The sequence below is a fragment of the Scomber scombrus genome, chromosome 8 (assembly GCF_963691925.1).
Source record: "Scomber scombrus chromosome 8, fScoSco1.1, whole genome shotgun sequence".
Lineage (NCBI taxonomy): Eukaryota > Metazoa > Chordata > Actinopteri > Scombriformes > Scombridae > Scomber > Scomber scombrus.
The window spans coordinates 21177424-21191795 of record NC_084977.1 but is presented as its reverse complement, the minus strand read 5'-3'; the positions used below and the strand labels follow the sequence as shown (position 1 = coordinate 21191795).

At 37.8% G+C, this 14372-nt stretch overlaps 1 protein-coding gene across 1 annotated transcript; it reads left to right on the top strand.

The window, feature by feature from the left end:
* The first annotated feature begins 128 nt into the window (after positions 1–128).
* slc5a5 (solute carrier family 5 member 5) lies at positions 129–13588 on the top strand. Its single transcript, XM_062424819.1, has 15 exons — positions 129–437; positions 1811–1876; positions 2042–2093; positions 2423–2490; positions 3095–3249; positions 3883–4023; positions 5944–6073; positions 6910–6998; positions 7943–8055; positions 8289–8359; positions 8673–8759; positions 9705–9907; positions 10234–10331; positions 10612–10697; positions 13469–13588. Exons 1-15 carry the CDS (start codon positions 144–146, stop codon positions 13586–13588), a joined length of 1773 nt encoding a protein of 590 aa, XP_062280803.1. The 5' UTR covers positions 129–143.
* The last annotated feature ends 784 nt before the right edge of the window (positions 13589–14372 follow it).

Below are 14372 nucleotides of genomic sequence, written 5' to 3'. Positions count from 1 at the left end.
CCTCACTTTCTCAGATCCACCAAACACCTGGATCCACCAAACTACAAGGCAGACAACATCACAGTAAAATAATGGAAGAACAGTCTGACATTGAGCCATCCAGATCAGGCTTTGTCCTGGCTGACTATGCAGTCTTCGCTGTCATGCTGCTGGTCTCTATGGCCATCGGACTCTTTCAGGCCCTGAGGAAGAGGCCACAGGATGCCAGTGTCGATGACTTCTTCACTGGTGGTCGGAGTTTGCCAGCAGTGCCTGTTGGACTGTCGCTGTGTGCCAGTTTTATGTCAGCAGTCCAGGTTTTGGGTGTTCCCGCTGAGGCTTACCGCCATGGCTTTAAATTCCTCTACATGTGCCTTGGACAAAGCATCAACTCTCTGCTGACAGCTTACCTGTTTTTGCCAGTTTTCTTTCGACTTGGCATCACCAGCACCAATCAGGTTGTAATGAGTTTCCATACCCAAATACCATTATCATGAACTGAACAGAAATATAATGAAAAGCCATGTCTGCTGACCCACACAGACATGACTGCATTTCTGATCCTGACTGAAATTATTTAATTTATCCACAATTGAGAGACAATATTCCATGTAATTTTGAGTTGACAAGCTAATGGCTTTTTTATCAGAATGTTTTTGCTCCTGTCCAGAAACTCTTAGTTTTTGTTCTTGGTGATTGTGCATTTTGGACCACACTATAAAATTCATACTTCTAAGCAGGGTTATACAGAGAAAATGGTTCAAACAAACTAAAGACCCCGGATAAGGCTGGCAATTATCAATACTTTTCCTATTTTCAACACATTTTACATGCAGAGCCAAACCAACAATAAATGTATTATTATTTATTGGACAGCTATTCAATAGCTGTTTTCTTATATATGCATGGTTTTGATGGCATAGTTGCACTTCAGCCACAACAGTGGACACTAGTACAGTAGGTCATCCCATACACTACCACTTTATCTGCAGTAACATTTTTAGTTTTGAATCATTTGATCCATGTTATTATCTAAGTTATAATGTATTGTAATTGTAATTATATTGTAATTTGAAGAAATGAAGTTCAAATATTGTTTTAGGAAAAAAAAGCCTAAAGGGAAAAAATTGACTATGGTTATCATAATTCATGCATGAAAGGGGTTAAGGCAGACACTACGGTGCATACACTGGAATGTGATTCTGATTACAAAACTTCATTAGCTTGTTGTGCTACATATCACAACCTCTAGTCTTTGTAGTGAAAAACTAAAAATGGAAAATGGTGCCCTAGGTAAAAAGTCAAGAGGCCTCTGCCTTACATGGCACCACTCTTCGGGGACAGAAAAATGTGATCTCTGTTATAAGTCTTTGGAGCCGTTTAAAAAAAAACAACTAACATGTTCGTAATCTTCAGTGTGAAGGAACATGTCACCCAGTACACCAGTATGGCTCACTGACATGTCCTTAATAATTAAAACAGAATACAAACAGTGGAGGTTTACAGCACAAAGGGATACGATATATCACACTTTGGAAACAGACACAATACCTAGATCAGTTCATAATATGGCTCATAGTTTGGCTATTTGTTGATCATATGGAAAATATAGAAAATTGCCAGACATTTCCTTCAAGCATTGAAATACCAACAGGGTAGTAAGAGTTTCTAGCCGATCATAGTATAGAAACGGGGCCAAGACTTCTCTGACAAAAATATGAAATGCACCTGTGGGTCATCAAACATGGTGAATATAAGAGGTGAGGAAGGATGAGTGATGTGTGTGGAGATACTCTGCCGTGTTATAACTCCAGCCGTCTGACTGTCACAGTATCTGAAGATGAGGTTTGGCAGAGGAATGCAGCTGTTGGGGAGTGTCCAGTTTCTTGTGGCGACGGTAAAACAGACACAGATATTGTTGTTTTCTTAGAAGTCAAAGTTGTATTCACTGCTCTTGTAGACAATGTTCACCTCTCAAATTACCAGAGTGGAACTTTTTAACCTAGTCAGCGTGTTTTTATGCATGTTTGCTGATCTCCCTGGGTTCCTTTTGCTCTTTCAGCTGCTCTACACGGGGATCGTCATTTATGCACCAGCCTTGATCCTCAACCAAGGTAGGGGAGATTACTTGATGGCCCTTTGTATGTTTAAATTCATTCGATATTCACAATCATTTGGCCAATCATTTTTGTTTCTTTGATATTTGGTTAAATACTACAACCTAGCAGTCTGTGCCAATCAAAATTACCTGAGATTTGTATGTACGTTATAGCAGTTAACTAAAAAAGGGTATATGTATAGGAGTATATCTCTTATTGTCATCAACATATCACTATCTCTTGACATACACACAAAAAAATTTAAATACCACTTTTTTAAGGAACCGGACCCCTGCAAAAGTGCTGCAGTATGTGCAGGTGTTTCATGGTGTTTTTAATTTCAGCTGCTGGACTCAACATGTGGTTGTCTCTGTTGTCTACTGGGATCATCTGCACTGTGTACACAACTGTGGTAAAGACGTGTTTTTCAGTATCATGAGCACACTGAACTGGTTTCTGTCTCGACTGTCTAGATTGATCAGCCCTATTTCTTTTTTACAGTAAGATGGATATTTTCAAGTAGATACCTAGCCGATGGAAATTACATACACTGTGCATGCAGTGTATGTCAGTGTTATTGTCTCCACAACTTGAGTCTTTCTGAGAGGTTTGTTTGCCATGGTGGTTGATGTTTGATCACCTCAGCTCTACCCAGCCTTTCTTGCTTTTGAATAAATACAAATTTTAAAGAACATCATCTCAGAAACCTAAACCTACATCCATGTTTACCCAGGGTCAAAATGAAATGAAAATATACCTTATATAGGGATTGACAACATATTTCAATGGCATGTTGTCAAGAAGGCAAGTCAAATATAATATTCCAAAGCATTTTGTTTAATTACAGTAATTCAATGACATAACAAACATAACTGCAGATGTCATAGCAACCAACCTGCAATGTGTGTATCTTGGAAGAAACCTTTTATTGGTTGGTGTTCATCTCCCTGGCCAAATTCACTAAATAACCTGACTCTGTCCATCTGCCTCTCTCTTCCATCATGTGTCTGAAACAGGGTGGTATGAAAGCTGTGATCTGGACTGACGTTTTCCAGATCATTGTCATGCTGTTCGGCTTTGTGGCCATTTTCATCCAGGGCACAGTCCTGGTCGGTTGTCCCGTGCTGGTCCTGGAGATCGCCAACAATGGATCGCGCATTAATTTTGATGAGTAAAAGCTTTTTTTAAATATTTTAATAGGAACCTCTGGAGAAGCATATTTATTGTGTAAGTGCAACTGGATCACACAGTACTATCTTATCACTGTACCTACACAGAATTACCATGTACTGATGATGCTTTACCATCAGTCGAGGCATTAAGTTGTTATGATTTCAGACTACTTACAACCTGGCAAGGTTGTTTGTATTGTTCTCTATTCAGACAAAAATACTATACTGGTAGTTGAGTGTGAAAGTTAATTCTTGATTTCTGCAACAGTAATTTGACAAGAAAAAAATGTTTTTGTCACATCAAACAGTTATCTTCATTTGTGATGGGGGTAGTTTAGCTTTCATCGACTGACTTATGTACTGTATGTATATGACCTATGTATGGAACAAGATAACAGGTGATGGTAGATGGACCTTAAGTTGAATTTTTTTAGTCAAACTATCATTTAAATTTTTTGAATTATTTGCAGTAACACCATATATAATTTATGTCACATGTATATGAACCGCCATTAGCCTAACTGCTTTAATTGGTTTCCAAAGTCTATATTTGAATTCTAGTTGTCCTACCCAAAAGAGACGGCTGTAAAGACCGGAGTGTCACTAATTTGTTCAATGATGCTCTTCAATAGCTTTGACGTTGACCCGCGGAAACGCTATACCTTCTGGAGCCTGTGCGTTGGGGGTACATCGGTTTGGTTGTCCATGTATGGTGTAAACCAAGCTCAAGTCCAGCGATACATCTCTTGCCGATCAGAGAGAGCGGCTCAGTGGTGAGTAGAGACTAAGTTAGTTTTGGCATTACAATGCATTTTTCTACATTTCTAACAGGAAATTTGCATTTTGTCTTCATAATTTTTGTGATGATCTTTAGTTCATTAATTATTGCTGAGATTTTTTCAGCTTTTCTTTATCACTGCTATGGTGATTGCTATGGACACTGCTATCACTGAAACCACATATTGCATGTTGTTTGAATCGTTGTCTTTGTGTTGTGTAGATGTCTGAGCTGTTGTTATTTGCATTATTTTTTTGTAACAGAAATGATGTTTTCTTTAATAAAAAAAAATGTAGATTTTAGCACACCGCAGGGATAATTTGAATTTGAAATATAGAATTTGAAGCTTTGCGATTGGCTGAATGGAGGACCCACCTGGAAGTATTTCTCTCACTGTTACCATGTTAAGGTTTTAATTTAAGGATATACTTAGCATTTCTCTACACAAAAGCACAAAAGTGTCCTCGTCAGTAATACGATTAATAAATGTAAATTAAGGACATCGTTTTAATTATTTCTCTTGGATTCTGAGAAATAAAGTTATATCTGAAATAAATCAACATACTTTTTCTTAACATAGATCATCTAGATCCAGTGTAATTATTAGTTCGGCTGAACTAATGAAGCTATTATATTCTTTAGAACATTGCAGGTGTTCTGTTCCCACAACGTGTTTTATACAGCTAGTATGTTAACGTAGTTAAACAGACAGCCAGACTCGATTTCCACGAGCCAGGAAGCGAGCGCCTTGCTCCTTTTATTGACTTCAATCTTCAGCATGACAGGTGAAAAATTAAGAGTGAAACTGTAATAAACAGAAAAATAAAAATACATACATTTTAGCTGTTACAGCAATTTTATTGTATGAATTTAGCACAGCTGGCTAATAAGTGCTAATATCAATTTTCAACACAATGCTAGTCATACATTAACATGCAAAGTTATCATTAGCATCATCAATGTACACCAAAATTAATTCTTATTAACTTCCCTCTGCACACACAACTAATCAAACAGTACAAAAGAAGTAAATAATGATCACAATTACAGCCATTGCTTTCGAGGGTGTGAAAAGAGTTGAAGACAGAAAAACTTTCACCATGTGCTTCTCTGCTTGCTCCCAATGAAAACTGCTGAGTATGGAGCTTATTCATCCCACAATGCACTGCTTACATTTCAAAATAAAGTTTTCACATTCTTACAATGTATCAAAATAAAAGCACATCGTCGGTTTGCTACAAATTAAAGCACAAGCAATGGATACTAAACTTCTAACATGAAATTAAAGCATTAACTCAAATTGAGGGCAAAACAGCAGGTATTCATTCACACGGTCATCCACTGATCAGCATGTTGTTTGTTTTAGGTTGAAATTTAATGTTTCATATTTCCTGCGGGTGAAAAAAACAGGTTATTATCGAGCAAACTGTCTGCTTTGGATTCAGAGTAACTTCAGGAAGAGAGACGTAATTGTTTTATTCCTTGTTCCTCTTTGTAGGTGTTATACGGTATTTCAGACAAGGATTGTATTCAATAGACCTTATTCTTGCTCTGTAATGACATCAAACATTTGATGCCTTAAATTCATTTCTGCAATTTTCATCAAGATGTTCCCCAATAAGTATTTTTTTGTACTTCAGACTTCTGAGGAAGGCAAAGTTGGAGTAAATGTGAACTCCTGTTGAAGCGGAAAAGTCAGTTGTCAATCAAGCTTTTACTTAACATTTAAGGCATCTAATTCCACAAATGGGATTAAAAAGATGCATCAGTCCTTCACCAAATTGCATGAAATTGTAAATTTTACTAACACAAGTTGATGTTGAATTATTCGCATACCAGCTAACTAAATAAATACTAAAAAAGTTAATTGAAAGCAATAAACCCGGGTCATTATAATGTTTGCTTTTGATTGCAGGGCGCTGTTTGTGAACCAAGTTGGTTTGTGCCTGATTGTGACCAGTGCAGGGACTTGTGGCATCGTCATGTTTGCGTATTACATCCACTGTGATCCCCTGAAGTCTGGGAGAATTTCTGCCCCTGATGAGGTACTTGAGATTTGCATGATAATGTGTACTGGGAGTTTGAAAGCTGTTGTGTTGCGATTACTGGCATTATGTGCTGGCCCTATAGATGAGTCATATTCTTACTAAACTTCACTCTGTCTCTAAATTTTACATTTTCATGTGAAGCAAATTTAGTTTATATATCAGTCTCTACTCTATATCTCTAAAGATTCCAAGAAAAATATCCACATCTCTGATATTTATGTATTTATTTATGTTTCAAAACATGCCATCTTTCAGACTAAAGTTGAGATGAAATGAAAAAAACAACCTTTTTAACACTTTAAGATCACATCCTGCTCGTATTGTGTACCTTTTTTTTCACAGTTTTCTTTCTGTGAAACAAAATTTGACATGTGCTTATGTAGTTTTGAACCAACCAATTTCAATCAATATGACATTCAGCTATCAATCAATCTTCAGCTTTTAGCACAGAGCTAAGAATCATTTTGACACGCCCACTTTTCAACGTTTGAATCAAATTCCTCCCAACATTACATCTCTATTACTGTCTATTTCGTTTCACTCAGAAATACGTCACAATATGGAAATGAGATACCCTTGAAATGCTGTTTCATCTGGACTTTAAGTGATAATGTTTGACTTGGCCACATAATGTAGAACTTCAGAATAATGTTGACTTTATCTGTTTACCATCTTGGTGCTTTGACGTATCTGTGGTCATACTACACGGATGAGTATTTTGGAGATTGTAAACAGAATAAAAACAGTCAGCTTTTATTGGTTGCTGGCTTAAGAGAAACAATTACATTAATTTATTTTTCCAACCCTTTTCCCTCCTCTCTCATCTGATGAAGTATATGCCGTACTTCGTGTTGGACATATTCAAACATCTCCCTGGCTTTCCCGGTCTTTTCCTTGCCTGTGCATACAGCGGGACTCTCAGGTATTTGAATCTTTGTTTTCACTAAATTAGATTTCCCCAAGACATTTTCTTTGCCCATTGAAGCCACAATGGAATTTTCAAATTCAACATTTAGTGGCTCCAAATGTAATACCAAAAAAGATACTGTGACAAACAGCCATGCATGCCACTGCCCTATTGGTTCTATATTTGGTGCATGATCTTGGTAAAATATGTTTACTAAAAATAATTTTCTTTTAACTAATTCTTACGTAGTTTTAAGAATATTAAAAAATAAAAACAAAAAAAAACAAAGACACACATTTGAGCTACATATGTTCCAATACCATTTTTTTTCCTTCCTAATACCTGAACTTGCGTATTAGCTCATACCAAGTACTGACGTGATACCATTGCGTTAAAAGAGAAAAATAGCTGCATACTACTAACCCTGTATTGCTATCTTTCACGTGATGTGTCTTCAAATGCTTTATAAAATTGCCGGTATTGAAACTGTTAACTGTAAAGCATACTGTACATGTTGCCTTTTTACTGGTGGGACCTTCCAGTGTAAAATATTTCCAGATTGCTGACATTTTGCTAATGGCTACCCTTATACTATTCAGTAGAGATCAATTCTTCTTCAAAACAAAAGTTGCCAGTTACTGCACAGCATAGCTTTCTGTGTAGGTTGAGTTTTGGAGTGGCAAAGAATTTATTTCTGAGAAAACTGCCGTTTTATCCAGGTGTGAAACTAGTTTAAATTTAATTAATAAATTACATGATAGCAGATTGGTTCATAGACTCGCATACTTGCCGATACACAATCTGGTATTTTAGGCCACAAAGATATTTCTGATACTGGTATGGGTGTCAGAACAATTCCAATTTTGAGCAGTCTGCCTTTCAAAGTGGCTGTGACAGTCATATAATACATTTAAAAAATGAAAGAAAATTAATTGTGTCACCAAATGTCTCTTTCGCAGCACGGCCTCCACAAGTATCAATGCCATGGCTGCAGTAACGATGGAAGATCTGCTGCAACCTCATCTGTTGCACATGCCCCAGAAAAAGCGGATCCTCATTTCCAAAGGACTGTGTAGGTTGACGCTCACTGAAATTATACACAATTAAAAGTTTTACTCTTGTTTGTATAAAAACCCTTTTGTTTGAAAACTAATTGTCACTTTTTTCAAGGTACAAATCAATGTTTCATCATCATTTCATCACATATCACATATTGTTTTTGGATCTCAGTTAAATGCTCAAGCTAACTTTTATTGACTGCACAGTTCATCATACAGTATTTATTCTGTTTTCTTTTACTTCAAGCCTTCCTGTTTGGAGTTGGTTGTATCACTGTGGCTGCTCTCTCCTCCTTCATGGACTGGGGAGTTCTTCAGGTATAATACCTAAATATGGAGAGTAGCTTAAACAACTGTTTATCAGTGATAAATTAGGCAAGCATCATACAATCCATGTGTGAATACTATCTTTAGTGTTTTTATTTACAATTTATCTGTATAGCTCATCAAAAACTGTACTAACTGAATCATATGTTTGTCAATATAATAGCAAATGTTATCTGTGTCTTTCTTATAATGACATTTTAAAAGAGTGTAGAGGGCAAGAAATAGTCGAAGACTGAACTACTTTTATTCTGTATTAAATATGTTTGGTTGCTTTTCTTGATTCCCCCCTCTCGTCTCTCCTCAGGGGTCATTCACAGTCATGGGTGTGGTCAGCGGTCCATTACTGGGTGTCTTCATTTTGGGAATGTTTGTCCCAGCAACAAATAGGCTGGTGAGTTGCCAGATTTTTCCTGTGTTGTACATTATAAAGTTGTGTGCTGATGGTCTTGTTCAGGAGAAGAAATGTTCAAAATTGTCATACCTCAAATTCTTGGATAAAGTCAGTTGTCAAGGGAGCGTTCTGAGATTTGTAAACGTTTTTAATTTGATTGCATAAAATTAGGTGGAAAGTTTGGTTACGTTTCTCTTTATAGAAGGTTTTATATATATTATCAACTTCTCAATCAATAATGTCACTGTCACTAAAAAACAGATTAAAATCATTAACTTAATTTCTCCTTGAGACGACTTTCACTGTTCCTGTAAATGTTGAGACAATCAGCAGGAAGGTCACACTAAATACACATGACCATCATCAGGTTTCTCAGAAAATGAGTCTTTCCTCAGAAGGGTGTGTTATCAGCAGCAAATAGTGAAGACACTTTTATGACATCTTTTCATTGACATTGTCAGTGTTATGTTGGTGTATTTCCACAGTTTCCAAAGATCTTAAGTCTAAAGTTCTTGTGTATTTAACTCCTGACACATCAGTTAATGCTGACGAAGACTAACTGACATGTCACCCCTTCATGTTGTTTCACATTTGCTATTAAAAGTTGCACTGTTGTAGTCTGTGTTCAACACAGAAATACAAACTAACCGATCATTTTCTGAATTATTAGTCTTATCATACTGTACAATTTGGTAATAAAATAGTGCAACTGGCACTGTCAAATTTTGCTTTTCTTTTTTTTGCACTGGTTTTGTCAATCAGAGGTATTCTGTTTGAGGTAGAAGAATAGGAAAAGACGAAGTTGAGAAACTGCTTTAAATGAGACAACCACAGACTCACAACCACACTTTAATGGCACCTGACGGTCATTGTCGGCTCAGTGTCAGTGCCTTTACTGTAGATGTTATTTTTGCTCCATTTTTCAAATCAATTTCCGTCTTCCAGGGGGCGTACTCAGGAATATTAGCGGGCTTCTGCGTCTCTCTGTGGCTGGCTGTTGGTTCAACTGTTTACCCACCCAGCGAGAAGACCATGGGTGTCCTGCCCAGCTACACAAGCGAGTGTGAACCCAGCAACACCACCCTGAACAGCACCCTTGAACAGGAGCAACACTCCATCTCTATTCCACTTCACCCTGACAACCAAGGGTCAGTGAGCTCGCCTGTGCTGACACACAGCTGCCCTTTCTTTCTTCCAAGGTTTTATGTTGGTTTATGGAGGGAGATCAGTACCTATAATCTTGATTTGTGCTAAAATTAGTAGGAATAAAAATGGGGAAAGATTAATGAATTCCGCAGCAAATGTGATTTAGTTTGCATGGGGTTGTGCAGTAGTGTGCAGAGGAGCATGCAGTTCAGCCTAGTTTTTTGGTTTAAGAATATTACAAACTGTTACTTGACAGAGTGAATTTCATATCTCCGTGATACCCAATTGAGAAGATGTAAAAGCAATACCCAATCTTTTCCAAAACCAGGGGTCTGCTTAACTTCTACTCTGTGTCATACCTCTACTTTGGTGCCATGGCAACTAGTTCGGTCATCATAGTTGGGCTGATAGTGAGCTATGCAACAGGTAAGATAAAGAGACTTAGGACACACTTATCAGCTAACTCACAATGGCACATTGTTCAGGTCAATCACCTACATTCAATTTCCGGTTTAAATATGAGATACAATGCAATAAAATGCAGTTCTGTTCAATAAATCTTCGCTTTGTGACGCTTGTTATGCTTTGATACTGTACCACAGAGGTGTGATTCATCTCAATTTAATTTTGAAGTTAGTGGTGAGAATGAATTTCAATACATGATACTGAAAGCTGAATAAATTCCTCCATTTCTCTCTACACACAGGACCAACAAAGAGGAATCATATTAGAGAGGGTTTGTTATGGTGGGACTTGAATAAAAAGGAAGTGGAGATTCTACCAGAGCGCAGAGTAAGTAGGCTACCATATCACAAGCTTAGAAAAGTGTAAAATATGTCACCAACACATGTGATACCTGTCCCTGCTGTTGTATTTGTGATGACACAGTTACACAATGTAGAAACTTTTTAGAGGGAGTGGTGGTGGTGGTGGTGGTGGTGGTGATGCAGACACTTTATTGATTTTGACATTTCTGTCACCTCATAAAATGGGTTCAAATTTCTCTTTGCAGTGTTTGTGTTTTCCCTATGAACATTCCCCAGATTCTTCCTGGTTTTCTCTCAAGTGGACTATAGACTGGGTTTTGTCCCAAAATATACATCCATTTTACAAACTGTGCAAGAAAATGACACCTGTCTAAGACCCAAACCCATAATTCAGCTCATCTTCATTTATAGTTGGTAACAGATCATTTATGAGCAGAATTTGCCTGCATGTATAAATGTGAACGTGTTGGTTGTGTGTTTTTGTTCAAAGACTGGAACAATGTCCAGGATGTTTCCCTGCCTTCTGCACAATACATGCACAGATCAGCTGCAGCCCCATATGTGCCTGAACAGGACTAACCGGGTAAATAAATTCAATGAATGAATGATTATTACTTCCCTTGCTTAAGTAGTTACACATACTTATACATGAATGCAATTCACAATGCCAAGTGAGAGATATTGGAGCCCGCTACTTATAATCACTTCTTTGAACTTGACATGGCCATTTTATTCAGTTGGCAATTTATTTATGGTATGAATGTGGCGTAATGTATTGGGCATATGGGCTGGACTGGGACCAAAAAATGGCCCTGGCATTTTTGGCCATGGCGGCCCACAATGATTATTTATACGATATGCGGAGGCACACGACATACCAGAGGATATATGCGCACATTGTGTTGTTTCAAAAATTAAAATAAAGCGCAGTAGCCTACATGGAAGAGTTGTTAAGAGTTTAACATGTTAATAAATGTAATGTTAATGATTTATCATCCATTTAGGCAAAGCAATGTTTCACTAATATTACATGATAATGATAACTGTAAGCTGTAACACCTGCAAACTATAACTTTATGGAAAGCTAAAATAACACTGTAAGTTGGACACCGAGTCTACTCATAGCATTGTTTGAAAACAAAGGCTATAAAGGCAATTCACACACACACACACACACACACACACACACACACACACACACACACACACAAGGATGACCAACTCCAAATCAGCAAGGAGGAGGTTGTGCACAAAACTCTATAGGCTACTATTATTATGCATGTTTTAAGTCTGACTGAATAAAAATGACTCCTGTAATAATTTCCTATGTTGAGCATTTGCACGCTTTTAGCCCCAGATAATTAGATTACAATTTCCCGAGATACTATTAAGTGAAGATACACACATCTGAAAACATTTTCATTGTTAATTCCACGGGCTATCATCATTTCTGTGTCATTCCAGTGTCTTTCTGAGTGCGTGCTTGCGTGTGTAGCCTTCGTGTGTGTACCTGCCTGTATGCGCAAAGAAATTTGATAGGTTTGCTTGTTGTACTGCGTCAAGATTGACAACAATTTCGACCAATCATGACTGACTTCAGATTTCAAAAAGATGAGCGCGTTCTGAGGCCGACCACTCATTGATTTGTTGTGGACAACATATTTTAAGCTTCTTTGCTACTGATGCAGGTTGCAGAGAAACTCAAATCCATGTCAATCGAACACACTCACTCACACACACACACACACACACACACACACACACACACACACACACACACACACACACACACACACACACACACACACACACACACACACACACACACACACACACACACAACAGCCTTCCGCACTCCCTACATGAAACGTCCCTCTTCATTCTGCCAACATTTAACATTTCTGCTCACATACTTCTTACCGGGCTGACAGTAGCTATTCTGACCTCTTCCTCAATCTGTCCCTGCAGGGTAACGTCTCTCTCCTGCTCCTCCAAATTCGCCTGAATAGTTACTTTTCCTTCCTTACTACACTGTTGCACAAGGCTGTGTGCCACTCCGACAGCCTGTGCACTTTATTATTGCGTCCACCTGTAGGCTTTTCAGCCGTTTGTCTCGCAGCTTCTCTGCGCCCCCCTTGCGCTTTTGTGTTTTATTAGGCCCGCTATCCATTTCCACAGACTGACACTGACTTCTCTCTGCGGTCAGACTCAGCTCAAATGGCAAAATTTGATAACCTTGGGAGGGGAGGGCTGAGAGATTTCATTGGACAAGCCCATTGTCCGTCAAGAAAATCAACCAATGGGCCGCGTTTCGAGTCTCAAATACCGTCGCGGCTGATGATTTTTTTTTTAATTATTAAATTATGACAGCTCCGGCCCAAAAATGTTCGTCGGCCCACCGGGCATTGCCCGGTACGCCCGATGGCCTGTCCATGCTAGAATATGCCGCATATGTCTAGTAGATATGATGTTAATGCACCATTGCACGTCGGACAACATTAAAAGCCTTATTCTGCTCCAAGTGAACACTTACTTACCGTGAAGCATTGCAACCAAGTCTGTCTGTCAGCTCCCCAGTGTAAAAGCTTCAGTAGGAAAACATCCATGCAAGTATCTAGTATATCTGATAGAAGTTTTGAAGACTAATATCCAGGTTTTGAAATTAAATTCATGTTCAGCTGTGAAAAGAATGTTCAGGGAGTTTTCACCTTAGTATTTATGTTATGTTATGTGTGTATCTGGGCACTTTTTTTCGTTTCTTATTATTTTAAAACTAAAATTGTGTTTTTGTTTCAGGGTGACAAGGTGACGGATAAACCACAGCTTGTACCTTTGAGGGACCTGCACAAAGCGGATGAAAATAACAAAGAGGAACCAACAAATGTGGGGAATATTAGATCTCCTCTCAAAGTGTAGATGTTGCACAATTGAGGCGTTTTAATCCAAAAAGTAGCAGCAATCACTGATAGCATTTATAGCTCTTTTTTCCCCCTCTTCAATTCAACTCTTTATTCTTAGTTTTTGTTACTACACCTATAGCCCCACATTTAGAGTTACATGTAGTTGAAACAAGCCTGTTTACAAAACCCATGCTTTAAATATATATAAATATATAGTACTTAGAAAGATTCTTTTATCACAAAGTTCATTTGTAGCAATGCACACCAGTTCTTCAATCAGTGTTAATGGAGGCAGCTCAGGAGGAACTGAGTCTGGGCTCTTCTTTCCTTGTTTTCCCTCTGCGGACATGTCTTTCAATTGTCTTTGTTACTGAAATGAACCTAAAGCTTCCTCTTAAAGTGACAATTTAGATTTTTTGACATGAATTGGTATGAATATTTGCTGTAATTTTTCTACATTAATGCTTAAAATCTATTGGAAGATGGCTGCTTATGTCAGCTATAAGTCAATTCCTGTGATTGTGTCATGAAACTTAACTGTATGCCTCTTCAAAGACACATGGAGGGTTTGGGAAAGCAGTTTCAATGTAGACAGCTCATAACGCAAACGTTATCAATGGGGGTGATTCCAGTGCCGTGAGTTTATGGTATAGTACATTTTCTGTTTCTGAGAAAAGTTTCAGAATGCAGCTTCGAGAGTTTGATAAGATCCAAATATTTCTTTAAATATAAACTTCATTTTGCCTACATTAAGATTCTTTAAATTAACAATTTGACATACATTCAGGGTTGTTTGTGGA